Raw genomic sequence first — 15,404 nt, 5'->3', positions numbered from 1 at the left:
TGATACTGCAATAATTCTTGTATCCCTTGTATGTTAGGGTCACCTGTACAAAGTTACATCAGATTTCAGTCTCAAAGCATGTTGCCCCATTTCCAAAGTCAATAACGCACCAACTTCCGCCCCTGCGCTCATCTCTCTTACGCCGCACCGGCCGAAGCGGCACTAGCGACAACATAAACGTAATACAACTGGAGCGCCGAAGTCAGCGCCGCAATCTCCCAGGCCTCCCCCATCGTGCCCGACAGCCCGCTGCCCATAAAGGCGAACCGTATCGCCTTGGTCCAGCTCCACGTGGCGTTGAGCGCAATGAGCGCCACGACCTCCTTCCCGTCACTAGTGAAGCCCGAAGACTGAGCCGCCGTGCTGCTCCCGCCGGACTTAGTGTTAGGCCCCTGCAGCCGCACCAGCTTGTAGCCCCACGACGACCCCTGGGCCAGCTCCTTGATGTCGTCCCCGCGGCTCGACCGCCACTCGAACTCCTCGGTCTCGCCGTTGGGTCCCACGGGCATGGACAGCGGCGCGCTGGACCTCGTGATGGTCGGCGCCTTCATGGTGACCGTCACGTCCTTGCCGTCGGGCCCCTGGCGGCCCGGCAGCGTGATGATGTACTTGGTCTGCATGAAGTTGGCGCCGCCCGCCGTGCCGAGGATCGGGTCGCTCTCCGTGGGGCCGTTGCGCAGGATGATGGTCGGCTTCTTGCCCGTGATGCCGCCCGTGTGCGTCTCGACGGCGAAGAGCGGGTGGTCCTTGGACGGGCCGAGGTGGAAGGTCCGCGAGAGCTTCCACTTGTAGTAGCCGTTCATGGACACGGGGAAGAGCTTGACGGCCGGGGCGACGACCCGGCCCTCGGGGTCTGTGTAGGGCGGAGGAGCAATGAGGCTGTCATCCTGGTCGTCGTACGGTGGGGCTTCGTCCGCAGCGGCTTGCGGGGCCTCCCTCTTGTCTTCGTCGGGATGTCCCATCTTGGTGACTTGGCAGGTTGATGGTGAAGGGATATTCGATTCGGTTCTTCTTGTTTAGATGGTCTTCAGAGCTGCTGAATATCACCGAGGACTCGATGCATCTGGGTCCTTGCCCGTCTTTATATCTTCAGTGTCTGCTTATCCAGTAGCTCGATCAAAGACAGCACTGCAGCTGAGCCACATCGACATCATCGCTGCCATGTTTATCACATCGTCCCCGCTAAACCGGGCGGGTCACTCTGCATCCATGGGTGTTAGTTAGATTCTTAGCGGGCGCATGCTGAGAATCTCGCCATCTCCGTATTCGTATCTGCACTGTTGACCACCACTGAATCACTGAATGGTTAGACATGCAGCACAATATCGGCATCGAGCAAGAATAAAGCTAATTGTGTATGATGGGACTCTTGTATTGCCTGTTTCTATTACTATTTGTATCACTTCTCTCCTGAACCACCTAATCCCTGCGTGTTTCTGTCTGTCCCTGCCTGTATCAATAGCGCTGGTCATGATGCCCGTGACCGCCTCTGTCATATTCGCGAGAAGGTAAGGCCTGTCCCCTTTCCGAGCTCAGCGACGGCTGATGCTGTGGATTGAACGAAGCCTCCCGCTGTGGTGGTGATGCCGGCCTGCCGCCATAGCCACCTCTCGGCGGAAAGTCGTACTCCTGAGATCGCTCCGGCGTCAGTCTGCTAGACGGGCCGGGCGAGTGCGCGTAGGCGGGCCCTCGCGATGGGTACGACCTCGAGTCTTGCCAGTGCTGCTGGCGGCCGTGATGCGGCGAGGGCATGTCGCTCATGAGCGGCCTGCCGGCACGCTCCTCCCTCTGCGCGGCCAGCTCGCTGTCCGTCTTGCGGAAGATGGTCTCCCTGTAGGTCTTGAGGTCCTCGATCGCCTTCTCGATCTGCTCAAAGTGCCTGCGGCCTAGGTACGGAGCGCTGCCTTCCGAGTCGCCCTTGGTCTCGTACGCGAGAGACGTCGCGATCTGGAAGGCATTGCGGATCTGCCGTCCATTCCACCAGGTGATTTGCTCCCGGGACCTCTGGAACGGCTCGATTGCAAATTGCCGGAGCTCGTCTCCTCTGATGACCAGCTTCGGCTCGCCTGTGATCATGGCGCGCTGCTCGGCGATCTTCTCTGAGCGGTCGATGTTCATGTCGAACAGGGCCAGGGTCTGGCCGAGGTCTAGGTCTGGGAAGTCGACGCTGAAGTGCACTCGCGAGCTCACTGCCTCGTCGATGACTCCGACGCGGTTGGTCGTGAGGAACAGGATGCCCTGGTAGTACTCCATCGTCCTCAGGAAGACTGGCGAAAGTGTTAGTCATGGATTCAAGCCCTCATCACTGGGTATTTGTTCTTGCTTACTGGAGACCAGAGCGTTTCTTTGGATGTTGTCGTCCTTCTTCTCTCGCTGTGAAAGCAGGATATCTGCCTCGTCGAGAAGCAAGACACAACCCCACTTGTTAGCCAGCCGGAAGACCTCGCTCAGAGTGCTCTCCACCCTATCTAGGTCAATACCGAGATCGCCGCAAGTGATCGGGAATAGCGGTCTGCTGTGGGACGAGGCGACTGCTTCGGCGGTGGCTGTCTTTCCGACGCCGGGAGGACCGTGGAGCAGGATCGCCAGCCCGCGACCTTTGCCCTGGATGAAATCTTGTTCGAGAATCTCCATGTTGAGTGCCTCCAACTTCTTCTGTAGATCCTTCTTCTTGAAGTGCTCCCTGACAACGGACTTGAGCATCCCCTTGACATTCTCTGGGATCTTGAGGTTGCTGAAAGGGTCGTCCACCACTTGCTTGCGGGGCTTCAGGAATCGAATATCTGCGTTGAAGAACTCCCGGTCGCGTAAGGAATATGCACAGAGACGCGATGGCAACAAGGCCAGATCTTCATCAGTGAACGTCTGCTTGCTGGCCGTCCTCTCGACCTCCCGGACATCGAGATCGATGACAAAGTTGTCCTTGTCGGCCAGGTGGTTCCACTCGAGCGAAGAGATGTCATCGTCTTCAATGACAACTTCCCTCACCTTGTTCACCGTCGAGGACCTGCTCTTGTTGGACCACTGAATGACGGAGAAAGGGTCGTACTTGGTGGTAGGCGTGAACGTGCTCTTGAGGTAAGCACCAAAGCCGGGCTTCCAGGCGGCGTGCAGCTGGAAGGCTTCTTTAAAGTCTATGATCACGTCGCTCGAGATGAACTGCGGCGTCCTCATCTCATTGCCCTCCTCGTCCTCGATCATATCGCCGGCTGGGTCGCGAACCTGCGTCCATCCGTTGTAGGTCATGTAGGCCATGGCGTCCTGCGTCTTGTTGATGATCTCGCGGAAACGCCGGCCCCTGTTGCGGTAGGACTCGAACAGCCCGTCGAAGCTCTTCTCGAACCGCGCCGGGTAGCAGATCAGCCTCGTCACCGCCCTCTCGCCCTGGAAGAACGGGATGTTGAACTTGCGGGTCACGGCCGCGTACGAGTCGCCGTCAAAGTCGATGTAGTAGGCCATGATGTTAGTGTCTGACGGTGAGCTTGCGCTGTCGCGGCGGAGCTCGGCACCCGTCTTCTCCAGGTCGTCGACCTTCCAGTCAGGGTTGTCCTGCCAGATGTGGAATATGCGCCAGAGCCTTGGCCCACCCGGGCCCTCGAGTGCTTTGTAAGAGTGCGTTTCGGACCCCTCGGACTGGGAGTATGCCTGGCTCAGGAAGGCGTCATCCCGCTGGAAGATCAGCTGTCCTGGCCGGAAGAGATACCACAAGTCCTCGAAACGAATCTTGGTCCTTCCGTCCAAGGTCCCACTGTCAAACTTGTGGAAGTTGGGGAGGATCTCTGTCCTCATGAAGTCCATGTAGCACTGGATCTCCTTGAACTGCTCGGCAGTGATGGTGTCAAGATCAACCTTGAACTCTTCGGACTCCCCCGACGTCTTTTCTGACTTATCGTTGGCCTTTGAAGCAGTCTCGGAGCTTTTGACGGGACTCTTCGGTGCTTCGGATTTGCTTGACTCGTGAGCCGTCTTGACTGGAGTAGCAACCTGGTCCTCGGCGTTTCCAGAGGGCACATCAGCTTTCTTTCCCTCGGAGGAAGCAGTCTCTGGTGCATCAGGGACAGCCTCCTTTGCAAGCACATCAGTAGGCTTGGAATTGCCCTCCTCATCCGGAATACCAAGCCGCTTTTTGATTGCCTGCACTTCCTCCTCGACCTTGGAGTGGAAGAAGATCGAGATCTTGAACGGCTTGAGGAATGTGTGCGGCTTGGACGACCATGAGACCTCGCCGGTCACCTTGGCGAGCAGTGCTAGGATAACAGCAGAGTTGATCCTCACTCGCTCGATAATGCGACCCTCGTCTTTGTTGTCGATCTGGCCCCGGCGGTTGATCCGCTTGCGAGGAGCCTGGTCAAAGGGCTTCCTCTTGTCGACGGGCAGTCGCTTTAGCTGCTCCTCCTCCATCTCCACGTCGAGCTCGTCGGATGCGAGCAGCGTCTCGATGGCATAGTTGCTCTCGTCCTCGCTGTAGCGGTTCTTGAACTGGTCCCAGCTGCAGTGGCGCACCTCGGGTTTCGTCTGCACCATGTGCCGCTCCTTGGACTCGCTTGTATCCGCCGACGTCTCTTCTTTTTCCTTTTGTTGGACTTCGATTGTCGCCATTCGCGAGTGCAGGTCCTTCATCCAGTTGAATGCCATGTCGCTGGTCAATGCACTGTGCGAGAGCTTCGAATAGTCCTCTTTCGCGGCATCTGCGTGCCTGAATTAGCCATGCACCTCGGTGACCCAAATGTACAGTTCTCCAGCTCACCTTTCTGGGCTTTCTCGGCGGAGGAAGTTTCTGCTGGCTGCTTTTCTTCCGTCTTGGCTTCAGATGCGGTCTCGATAGTGATCTTGGGAGCGGACTGCTCTACAGAAGCTTCGGGCTTTTTCTCGGAAGACTTCTCTGTCGATGCCTCGGCAGCTTTTCCTGGTGGTTCTTGAGATTGCTCCTCGGTTTTGTCCTTGGGCTTCTCTGGCTGAGCTTTATCTTCCAAGTGCCCGGCCTCACTGGTCGAGACCTCGTATGAAGGGGGGTCATCAGAGTCTGCAGCCGCCGGGGCGACCTCTGCGACCTTGGTGACCTCGACTGTCTCCGTCATGTTCTTCGCTTTGTGGGCTGTGAAGCAGCTAGATAAAGCAGGAACACAGCACGTCTCAACGTATATGATCTGCCACGATACTGCGAGAGGAGCAGCCCGATGCTAATGCCAGCTAGCATCTGCTGGGAGAAGTGAGGAGAAAACTTGATAAGTGACCGTGTCCAAGCATCGCATGCGAACATCTTTTATTCAAGACTTCTGAGCAACTCGCACACAGTGCTTCTGGAGCGATGGGGGCCAAAAACTTGGCGCCGACGATCAGCAAGGGTCAGCATGCATATTTCACAAAGGAGCTGCAGCTACAAAACACATTCCATGTCGTCTGAACGGAGCAGTGTCGCAGAAGAACGGTATCTTTCAGGGTATTCTAAGTTAGGTCAGTGCTCCGGGACGGGACGGCCCCAGCGATCCAATGGATCCTCAGCCCATGGAGAAGGGTGTGGCCAGCCCCCCGGTCCAGGAGGCTTGTGATTGATGTTTCAAGCCCACAACTGGGTTGTTAGTGCTTGCTTTCTGCTGTGCTCTGGGAAACAATGCAACATGAAGCGCACAGCCGCCTTGTACGGCTGAGAGAGGAGGGGTGCGTCAGCAAGAGCCAGAGGTAACTGGACGGTGGCCATGAAATGCTCACCGGCTCTGGTCTTTCCAGTAACTAACAAGAGGTATGGTGTCGTGCTTTGGGTGGTAATTGGACTCCCCAGTACGCAGCCGCTTTGAGAAATGACACATCTACTGCTCCTGCTCCTGCTGCTGTTGCTGCAGTGCCCGTGTTCAGCCTATTGAGCAGCCAGGAGATGACTACGTACAGGTTGGAAGTGCAGTCCACAATACGACGGGTCTGCCTTGCACTTCAACCTGTCTTCAGGGAGCACAACCCCTCCATCTTGACGACGAACCGCATGACGATTACAACCCCCAAGTCCCCTGGGCAGCTGCGTACCGTATGGGACTGAAAAGTGTCCCTCTTCCGGTTCACAGAAGAAAGATATTAAATGCTGTTGCTGTCCTCGGTTGAACGAAAGAAGGGAGCCCGTTTCCAAGATGACCGCGTTCGCGAGCGAACTGCCCTCATCGCTGCGGCAGCGCATGAACGACGACCGCGAGATCTTCATGTTCACGTCATGGTCGCGGACGAATTCGGCGGATAGCGTGGGACAGTCGCTGGATTTTGACATGACGTATTCCAAGCAAAGTTCTCAGTTCTTTCTGGCGCTCGAAGACAGGTGAGAGGATCAAACGGGCCGTGAGGAGAGGTCGCAGCTAATTAATGATGAATCGATGCAGCGCGCTGAGTGCCGCGTTAGAGGAATATGCAGCGGCGCAGCCAGGGGACGAGTTCTGGAAGAGCTTCGATGCTAGAGATTGTTCCTGGGAGGATGTGTATCTGGAGCTCGAGACCGCAAGGGCTACATACGACGAAAAGGGTCAGAACATGATACGGGGAGTCTTCCGCCACGGCGCAGGGTTCACCAGGAACCTGACCCCAATGCTGGATGGTCTTCCCCAAGATAACGGCCTCGGTTTGATCAAAGGAGCTCTCAAGGTCGTGTTCAATGCACGTTGGCCCCTCTTCAGAGCTGTTCTGTGCCTTCGACTAACGGTAAACCATAGGCGGTCCAGAGGCGGTCGAACGCGTGTAAACGCATCCTCGACAGCTTCGAGCGTATACCAGACACGATGACGAAAGCAGAGAGGCTACGCCAAGTCTACTTGGAAGACGAGAACCTGTTCCAGCTCATCAAGAAACTGATAGACGAGTTGGTCAAGTGCATCCCGAAGCTCATCGGCATCCTCCTCCGCAAAACGAACGATTCTGGTACGTTTCACACCCCTTCCCCTTTACCACAACCAAATCCTCCAGCACCACCCCGTAGCTGACACTCACACACATACGTACAGCCTTCAAGAAGATGCGCAAGACCATCTTCGAAGACGCCGTCGCCGAGGTCGACGAGCTGCTCCGCCCCCTCGCCCAGGCCGAGGCCCGGCTGGACGAGTGCCGCCGCGAGCTCGACACGCGCGGCATCGCCGAGACCACGCGGCGCGCGGCGCGCACGCAGTCGGGCGTCGAGTCGCTGCGCCGCGACGTCAAGGCCCTGCGCAAGAGCCACCAGGACCTGCACGAGCTGTTCGAGCTCAAGTTCAACGCCCTCTTCGCCATGACGCAGGACGGATACCGGGACCGTGGCGGCGTCGGTGGCGCCGCTGCCTCGCCGTTCCTGAACCTGCACTGCGCGCAGGTCATCGGCGCGCTCTACGAGTCGTCGTCATCGGCGGCGGCGGCGGCGGCAGCCACTTACGAGCGGCCGGCGACGCCCAGGGTGTCCAAGGACCAGCTGCTGCGGGTCCTCTGCAGCGGCGAGGTGGAGGAGCGCGCGCACGCGCGGGACCTCGAGGGCGTGTTCCGCAAGGTGCACGACTTTGGCGGCCGGGCGCTCGCGCAGGCCAACTACTTCGTGTCCACGGCGGTGTTCCGCGAGTGGCTCACGCAGGCCGGCGGCGGCCCGGACGCGCTGCTGCTGCTGGACGGGCACTGCGGCGAGCACAGCGTCGGCAAGGTGTCGCCGCTGTCGGTGTCCTGCGCGGGCCTCGTGCGCACGCTGGTCTCGCTCGCGGCGGACGAGAGCGTGTGGGTGCCCGGCCGGCCGGACGTCGTGCTGTCGTTCTTCTGCGGCTTGCACACCTCGGCGCGGGACGGGCTTTCCGGGCCGCTTGGTATGCTGCGCGGGTTGGTCGTGCAGTTGCTGACGGCTTGGCCGGAGGGGTACCCTCTCGACCTGCGGTTCGTGGAGGAGCCGGGCGTGTGGGACGGCATCAGTGACTGGAACGTGGGCTTCCTCTGCGACTTGTTCGAGAGCCTGGCCTCGCAACTGCGCCATCGCTACTCGGTCTACTGCATCATCGACGGGATCTCTGCATACGAGACGAGCATCGGCGGTTGGAACAGGCAAGTCATACAGATCGTCGGCTGCTTCCTGCGTATCGCCGCCGCACCGGGCCAGGCTCCCGTCAAGTTCCTGCTGGCGAGCCCGGAGAAGAGCACCACGGTCGCCGAGTACTTTGGCAAGAGCATACCTCGCCACATCGACCTCCGGGCGGGCAACTTCCACTCGCAGTCGTTCAACAGCGCGTTCTCGGACGTGAGGGACAGCGTGCACAGCACGCCGACGCGGGAGAAGGACAAACCCGTGTTCAGCCGGAGTACGGCATCGGAGCCACACCTCTCACCCGAGATTGTCCAGCCTAATCGCTTTGGGCGGCTGGCCCGGCAGACTTCTGCACAGAGCTTGCCGTCTGATCCGAGAAAGCGGGATGATGTCGTCGAGGAGGATCGAATGAGTATAGACAGCCCGCGACGGCAACGTGTTTCCTCAGATGTTCAGCGGTATTCCTCGCTAGTATAGTGTGAGAGAATAGTATCGGATGAGATGATAGATACGAAGAGTAGTCAATGCCATATAGAAACAGCAAGAGTATTATTCTATCATCGTCATTCATATTCAAGCTGTCTAATGGCATCTCATTGTGCCACTGGAACGAGCTACGCTATAGCCCCGTCTTATTGTAACTAGATAGAGGCCCTCAGCAGCTTGAAAGTGTCATCACGGCTGCCATTGTACCGCTCCTCGGCCGTCTTCCAGTTGATGACCTTCCAGATGTTCTCAACGTAAGCCGGCTTGCCGTTGAGATACTACACGCACGACAGACAGGGTCAGCAACCACCCGAAGAGCCTCGCTAGACGACCGTGAGAATCATCTTGGGCAGCAACTCACCTGCAGGTAGTAAGCATGCTCCCACATATCCACGCCAAACACGGGGATCTCGCCGCCCACGACGGGGTCCTGGTCCTTGGTCGTCACGATGCGCAGGCCGGTGCTCTCCTCGCGCACGAGCCAGCCCCACCCGCTGCCCTGGATGCCCAGCAGCGCCGCGGCGAAGGCCTTCCGGAACTGCTCGAGGCCGCCCCAGGTCGCGGCGATCTCGGCCACGAGCCTGGGCGCGGCGTCGGGGCTGGCGTCGGGGCTGCTCTGGGGGGCCAGGTTGCGCCAGAAGAGCGAGTGGTTGATGTGCCCGCCGCCGTTGAAGCGGATGGCGGGCTGGAGGGCGATCTGGGCGGGCACGTCGCCGGCGGCCGAGGCGGCGGCGTAGTCGCCGAGGGCCTTGTTCAGGTTGGTCACGTAGGCCTGGTGGTGCTTGGAGTGGTGCAGCTCCATGATCTGGGCCGAGATGCTCGGCTCCAGGGCCTGTGAGGGGAGGGGAGGGGAGGCATGTCAGCATAGCAAGGGGAGATAGATCGTAGAGGATCGGATGGTACATGCTAGGTATGGCCAGGTGTGCTTTGGATCTAAGGGGACACATTGGATGATGATTCACTCACATCGTAGGAGTACGGCAAGGCCGGCAGGGTGTAAGTCTGAGCTCCGGGCATCGTGCAGTTACTGTTCATAGACCAGCTAAGGGGGAAGAAGCTCGCGTGGACGAGGGAGTTGGAGGTGAGACTGGCGATGCAGAGCAGGGCGAGGAGCGAGGAGAAGGGGATGGGCAACGAGGGGAGCAGGGCCCCTCGCCGTCTGGGCAATGTCATCATCGTGATACGTGATAGGTGGCGTGGTGACAAAAGCTACCTAGGTAGATAACTAGGTACCTTGATGGTGGGCGTGTGAAGTGTCTGGACAGCAGGTGTGGAATCGCGGTGGTGGGTTCAAACAGGAGCATTCCCGCGCAAACGTGCTCATAAAGGTGTCCTGTTCCCCACTCAAATCACCCCGTGGATTCCGCTTATCAAGCGTGGAGGCTGACACAACCGTGAGACACTCTGGTAAAATTGCCTACCTTCACACCCGGATGGGATGGACATGGGAAAATCTGCGTCGTGCTTCGGGTGGTTGGTGTCAATTCGGCTTTTGGTTGGCATCCTTCCTTACCATGATGACTTATCACCCTGTCACCGCCGCCTGGACAAGCAACGACACAGCTACCCGGTTGGGCTGTCCGAGCGGATAACTACTTGATTGTGGCCTTCCCATGCGAATCTTTGACGATCAAACATACATATCTCTTGAGAAAATGGAAGCCGGCGCCTGCTGGCCTAGCAGTTCGCGTCTGCATTGGTGTGAGCGACTCGTGTAGCTCGGCGGGTGAGCATGTTTCGCGGATCGAACCCGCTCCATCACCGCGCCTCAAACTCTTGGACTGAGCAAGTTTTCTCGGGCTACTGAGCATAGCATATCGCTCGGGCGGCTCGTGGCTTGCTATCGAGAAAAGTAGAAGAGCGTGTGCTCTTCCTCTCGACCTGTTCAACCTGGCCTGCAAACCGTCTTTCGATTCCTGATACCCCAGGATTACATTTATCCGATTTTCAACGGCCTTGCGTCTCGTCCCAGCAAAAGGGAAGTAGGGAGCTAACGGCCTTCGGTACCATTTAGACGACCATGTGCGGCGGAGAGGACCCGACCACGCTGGCCAACAGGTTCGGCGCCCTCGCCGTCCTCAGCCCCATGCCGTGCACGGCCAGCAAGACGGAATCCGGCCCCAAGCCCGACAATCTCTCGGGCAACATTGTCTTTTACAACCGCGAGAGCCCAGGCAGTCTCGTCGCGACACACATGAAATTTATTACGTCAGATAGTACATATCCTAGCAAGCGCTCGAACCTCCAAGTCGGCCTTCAGTAAGTCCAGATGGGTAATCCCTTGTCCATCTAAAGCAAGCACTTCGGACTCACCAATGACTAGTTCCCTCGGCGATCTCACCCTGCCCACAAGCCTCACATCATCAAGTCGGTCCCCAGTTGTAAATCTCGGCGAGCTGGAAGGTAACTTCCAGGCGTCCTTAGACGTCAGGCTCAAGCAGCCCTTATATCTCCACGTCGGCGACGACGCGCAAGGGAACACGGGCATCATTGGGCGGCGGATTTCATTGCATGCGGCAGAAGGGACGAGACCCGTGGCAGAGGGGATCGTGGGCTACAACCACCTCCCACGCCAAGCAGTGCTGTAGAGCACCCGGTCTAGCATATTCTAGAATCTATCCTTTTGTTTTGCTTTGCATTGTTTTGATGATATCACCCAATCCACATTTCGCACACCACCAGCCCCTGCACAGTAGGGGAAGGAGGCCCGGGGAGCACCTTCCGTCCACTGAAGAAGCCCCGCGGAACGCTCCAGCGCTCCTTCCGCCCCACCATTACGTCGTGCCCCACTGAAGCTTTAGTTGTAATCAATTACATTTCAGGGGTCTGAACCTCCTCGACGCGTCTCCCAGCATGATCAAGCGCGTCGTATGACGTCCCTTTTGGAAAGAAGCCCAGGAGCCTAGATAACACCACAAGACAGATCACAACGGGGTGCATTCCTCAGAACCTCCAACATCTTGACAATCAGGTCAAACTCGCCTATACAAGGAACTAGTTTACTCAATCGATATCCACAAATTCATCTTCACTCTAATTGACCACGCACTGCTCACTCCACCATGCCTCCCAAAAGACAAGCCGCCGCCGCCGCCGCCGGAGGCAACGGCCCTAGCAAGCGTGCCAAGTCGTCCTCGACCAAGAAGACCGCCACCGGCTCCGACGACGACGCCGACATCCCCACAAGCGCCCGCTGGGCCGCCGTCTCGGTCTCCAAGAATGCCGCCAGCTCCTACCACACCGTCACCAAGGACAAGTCCAAGGCCTACACCTACCAGTGCTCCTGCCCGGAGCGCTTCGGCAACAAGAAGCAGCGCGGCAGCGATGATGAGGACGACGAAGACGAAGACGACGACGACGACGAGGACGAAGAGGTGGATCCCAACGGCTGCGGCACCAAGGTCTGCGTGTGCAAGGACGCGCCCGACAAGCACCCGGGCCACCCGTGGCTCGTCACCGACGCCGGCAAGCAGAAGTTTTACGGCCAGGTCACCATGGCGGCGCTGCGGGACCCGGACAACTTTGGCATGTACACCTTCAACGACCACATGGCCTACGGCGTCGTCGAGGTGCTGCAGAACCTCATGATCGACTTCAACGAGGCCGAGGAGGTCGAGCACGGCACCTGGGAGCAGTGGGTCGTCTGCGAGGCCATGGTCCTGTTTCTCAACCTCAGCCAGGGCAGGGATTTCATCTTGTGAGTTTTCTCCGGAGAAGAAGTGGGCGGCATTTCACCATCACCCATTTTATTCTTTCGTTTTTCGCTGACCTGTGGCGTGTCTTCCTCGGAAAACAGGGTCGAGGACGGCGAACTCGCCCGTACCACGCTCTGCCTCATCGGCCGCATGTTCCTCACCATGCTCGCCCGCCTCGAGCGCGAGGACAAGCTCTCCCCGACCTCGGAGGTGCGCAACATCGCGCCGGTAATGGCCGCGTACATCGGCGTCGCGCACGAGATGCGTAGCGACAAGTACGACGTGCTCGAGGACCGCGGCGACAAGACCAAGAAGGGCGGCGCCAAGGGCTTCAGCTACAACGAGGCGCGCTTCGACGACCACGTCGCCGCCTACGCGAAAAAGCACGGGATCAAGCTGGGCGGCGGCGACGACGACGGGCGCCTCGGCAGGCTCGGCGCGCTGGCCGGGAAGTGCGACGCCGGGGCCGGGCTGCCGGCCCCGGGCGCGGACCCCTGGAGCTGGAAGGCCGCGTGGAGGGAGTACGTCAAGGAGTACGACGGCCTGCCGCTGCCCGGGCGCGGCGGCTGCGTCAGGGTCGGCGGGGACCGGCTCGACATCACGACGTGGAGCAGCAAGGAGAGGAAGGCCGCGTCGTTTGGGGGCAAGGACCCGCTCGGGCCGAAGGAGCTCAAGATGATCAAGGAGGGGATGGTGTTGATGATGCGTTAGATGGAGACAGAGTGAGAGAGAGAGAGAGAGAGAGAGTGTGTGTGTGTGTGTGTGTGGCGATGTACGATTATTTTCCGGGGCTCGACTTGTGTTCATAGGAGCTATCTGAGCTGTACAATATGGAGTGGCGTATGGTTTGTGTTTCGTTCGCATGCGTGTGCACGGGCTGGCTACCGAGAAGTGTTCTGTTTCCATTTAATCCCAAAAGACGCCTGAAGTCCATCATTGACACGAACTAGGCCGGATTAGGGCAGTGCGCTCTCTGAGCTGCTCGGTAGTCGAACCGGCAGCTAATAAAGCTTGCTTCTAGCCCGCCCACGAGGCGCCCCGCGTTGCTGGATGTCGATTACATGCGCTCGTGGCAATGGAGGAGTTGCTCCGGCAGCCTCGTGTCTACACATGCCCCGATGTAACTCATGCTGCCAGTAATCATCGCATACCCCCGCCCGGATCCCGGGTCTTACAAACAATCCTTTGAGCCACCCCCTGTACCAACAGCACAATGGCTCTTGGCGGAAAGCCACAGCGTCATCAAGGGCTTGAGGCCACATCGATGACAGCTTTACCATCGCCGTACTCGAGGAAGCAAATGCCATAGCTAAATAGGTAGACTTCTTGTATTAAGGCACGGCGCTCTCCTGTATCCCGCCAGAAATCTACAAGATGAGAGAATCAGCGCTCCCATACTTCCTCAGGCAGTACGCCAACTCCACCACAGCCTCGGCCGCCCAGTGCGCCAAAGATCAGCCCGCTGGCTTCGAGAGCGAGACCGGAAAGGTCGACATCGTATGTCCACCCTTTCATTTCTTCATCTCGTTCCCGTATCACGGCACTAACACTCCCGGACAACCAAGGCCACCGGCTCCATCGGCAAACACGGGACAGCCCATGTCCCCGCCACGGGAAAAGAGCGGCCATCACCGCCCTCCCCTGCGCCGCCAACTCCGGAAGATGAGTCGGACACTGTAGAATAGCCCCCCGCTTAGGGTAGACAGAGAGTCAACGACCGTGGGATGATAACTGCATTTTTGTGTTCGTTTTGTCTGGTTTGGGAGGAAGAAATGGATCCCTATTGCACTTTAGATTTTAATTAACATTATTCTTCTGCGATTCCCTTCGATCACACGTCCCTTTTCATCATCTCAACCCCCCCCCCCATCTACGAGAGCCTCACCACAGTGCCCTCCCCAGCAGCCTTGCGCACCGCCTCAATGATCCGCAGCACGTCCGCCGCCTGGGACACCCGCACGGGGATCTTCTCCTCGTCCCCGCTCGCCAGCGCCTCGCCGAGCAGCTCGTAGAACCTGACGTACGTCTGCAGCGGCTCGGCGTTGGGGCAGGGCTCCTCCCGCACGGAGCCGTCCGCCTGCAGCGCGCACAGCGTGCCGTCCCACGCGGCGTCCTCCTTGCCGAACGCCGGGTCCGGCAGCGCCATGCCGCGCCGCAGCTGGTCCTCCTGCGGGTCGAGCCCGGCCTTGCGGTACGTGCCCTTGGTGCCGCGGACCCAGAAGCGCGGCTGCCGCTTCTCGACGCTCATGACGCCGACGCGCACGTGCGCGAGCAGGCCCCGCGCCTCGTAGGACAGCACGGCGTTGAACGAGTCCGGCTCGTCGTCGGCCGGGCCCGAGCCCCGCACCAGGCGGCCCTCGCGCTGGTCGGCAAAGTGCGCCGAGACGGCGGACGGCAGGCCGAAGAGCGTGTAGACCTGGTCGAGCAGGTGGGAGCCGAGGTCGTACAGCGCGCTGTTGGCCTGGTCCATCCCCAGCGTGCCCTTCCACGTCGTCGGCTTGTCGGCGCGGTACCGGTCAAAGTGCGTCTCGAACTCGTACACGCGGCCCAGCGCGCCCTCGCGCAGCAGCTTCTGCACCGTCAGGAAGTCGGCGTCCCACCGCCGGTTCTGGTACACGCAGACCAGCCGGTTGCGCCGCGCGGCCAGGCGGCCGAGCTCCTCGGCCTCGGCGGCGGTGGGCACGAACGGCTTCTCGACGAGGACGTGCTTGCCGGCCTCGAGGGCCTTCCTGGTGAAGTCGAAGTGGGTGTTGGGCGGGACGCAGAGCACGACGAGGTCGACCTCCGGGTCGGCGAGCATGGGCTCGAGGGCGGCGCGGTGCTTGACGTCCGGGTGGTCGCGGGGCGCGGACGAGGCGTCGGTCGGGTGCCGCTGGACGATGGTGTGCAGCTTGAGGTTCTTGGTCAGGGCGATGAAGGGGATGTGGAAGACCTTGGCCGAGAGGCTGTTTTGTGTGGGATCGGTTGGTTAGTGACGTTTATCGCGAAGATGCGGGGGAGTGATGTGCAGCGGGAGGAGGGGGGACAGCATCGTGAAAGATGCTGTCGCTGGGACTGAGCAATTGGGCCTGCTTACCCGTAGCCGACGATGCCCACGTTGAACACCTTGTCTGCGTTCGCCATCTTGATCGTAGAAGGGTTGTTCGCGAGGTGATGTCGGTCTTCAGTCTGCTTGGAGGTAATGGGTGGTGGATGTTCTTCACTTGTTCAGTTCTTCC

The 15,404-nt window shown here is 59.2% G+C and overlaps 8 protein-coding genes across 8 annotated transcripts; 4 read left to right on the top strand and 4 right to left on the bottom strand.

Annotated features, from left to right (window-relative positions):
- Positions 1-137: 137 nt before the first annotated feature.
- On the bottom strand, positions 138-962 carry E0L32_009403 (uncharacterized protein; the record flags this gene model as incomplete). The annotated part of the gene is made up of 1 exon (XM_031144364.1): positions 138-962. One exon carries the CDS (start codon positions 960-962, stop codon positions 138-140), a length of 825 nt encoding a protein of 274 aa, XP_030991070.1.
- A 493-nt stretch (positions 963-1,455) lies between these two features.
- On the bottom strand, positions 1,456-5,078 carry E0L32_009402 (uncharacterized protein; the record flags this gene model as incomplete). Its single annotated transcript, XM_031144363.1, has 3 exons — positions 1,456-2,267; positions 2,328-4,688; positions 4,748-5,078. 3 exons carry the CDS (start codon positions 5,076-5,078, stop codon positions 1,456-1,458), a joined length of 3,504 nt encoding a protein of 1,167 aa, XP_030991069.1.
- A 1,041-nt stretch (positions 5,079-6,119) lies between these two features.
- Positions 6,120-8,482, top strand: E0L32_009401 (uncharacterized protein; the record flags this gene model as incomplete). The annotated part of the gene is made up of 4 exons (XM_031144362.1): positions 6,120-6,301; positions 6,363-6,624; positions 6,690-6,894; positions 6,978-8,482. 4 exons carry the CDS (start codon positions 6,120-6,122, stop codon positions 8,480-8,482), a joined length of 2,154 nt encoding a protein of 717 aa, XP_030991068.1.
- Positions 8,483-8,646: 164 nt separating this feature from the next.
- On the bottom strand, positions 8,647-9,667 carry E0L32_009400 (uncharacterized protein; the record flags this gene model as incomplete). Its single annotated transcript, XM_031144361.1, has 3 exons — positions 8,647-8,769; positions 8,853-9,323; positions 9,458-9,667. The coding sequence occupies 3 exons, from the start codon at positions 9,665-9,667 to the stop codon at positions 8,647-8,649; spliced, it is 804 nt and encodes a 267-aa protein (XP_030991067.1).
- An 844-nt stretch (positions 9,668-10,511) lies between these two features.
- E0L32_009399 (uncharacterized protein) lies at positions 10,512-11,365 on the top strand (the record flags this gene model as incomplete). Its single annotated transcript, XM_031144360.1, has 2 exons — positions 10,512-10,750; positions 11,314-11,365. 2 exons carry the CDS (start codon positions 10,512-10,514, stop codon positions 11,363-11,365), a joined length of 291 nt encoding a protein of 96 aa, XP_030991066.1.
- A 188-nt stretch (positions 11,366-11,553) lies between these two features.
- On the top strand, positions 11,554-12,897 carry E0L32_009398 (uncharacterized protein; the record flags this gene model as incomplete). Its single annotated transcript, XM_031144359.1, has 2 exons — positions 11,554-12,188; positions 12,288-12,897. 2 exons carry the CDS (start codon positions 11,554-11,556, stop codon positions 12,895-12,897), a joined length of 1,245 nt encoding a protein of 414 aa, XP_030991065.1.
- A 663-nt stretch (positions 12,898-13,560) lies between these two features.
- Positions 13,561-13,871, top strand: E0L32_009397 (uncharacterized protein; the record flags this gene model as incomplete). Its single annotated transcript, XM_031144358.1, has 2 exons — positions 13,561-13,683; positions 13,752-13,871. 2 exons carry the CDS (start codon positions 13,561-13,563, stop codon positions 13,869-13,871), a joined length of 243 nt encoding a protein of 80 aa, XP_030991064.1.
- A 185-nt stretch (positions 13,872-14,056) lies between these two features.
- E0L32_009396 (uncharacterized protein) lies at positions 14,057-15,309 on the bottom strand (the record flags this gene model as incomplete). Its single annotated transcript, XM_031144357.1, has 2 exons — positions 14,057-15,131; positions 15,263-15,309. The coding sequence occupies 2 exons, from the start codon at positions 15,307-15,309 to the stop codon at positions 14,057-14,059; spliced, it is 1,122 nt and encodes a 373-aa protein (XP_030991063.1).
- Positions 15,310-15,404: the final 95 nt, after the last annotated feature.

This window comes from Thyridium curvatum, assembly GCF_004353045.1.
Source record: "Thyridium curvatum strain D216 chromosome Unknown NODE_68_length_238363_cov_78.500886, whole genome shotgun sequence".
NCBI lineage: Eukaryota > Fungi > Ascomycota > Sordariomycetes > Thyridiales > Thyridiaceae > Thyridium > Thyridium curvatum.
This window is presented reverse-complemented; position numbering and strand designations above follow the sequence as displayed.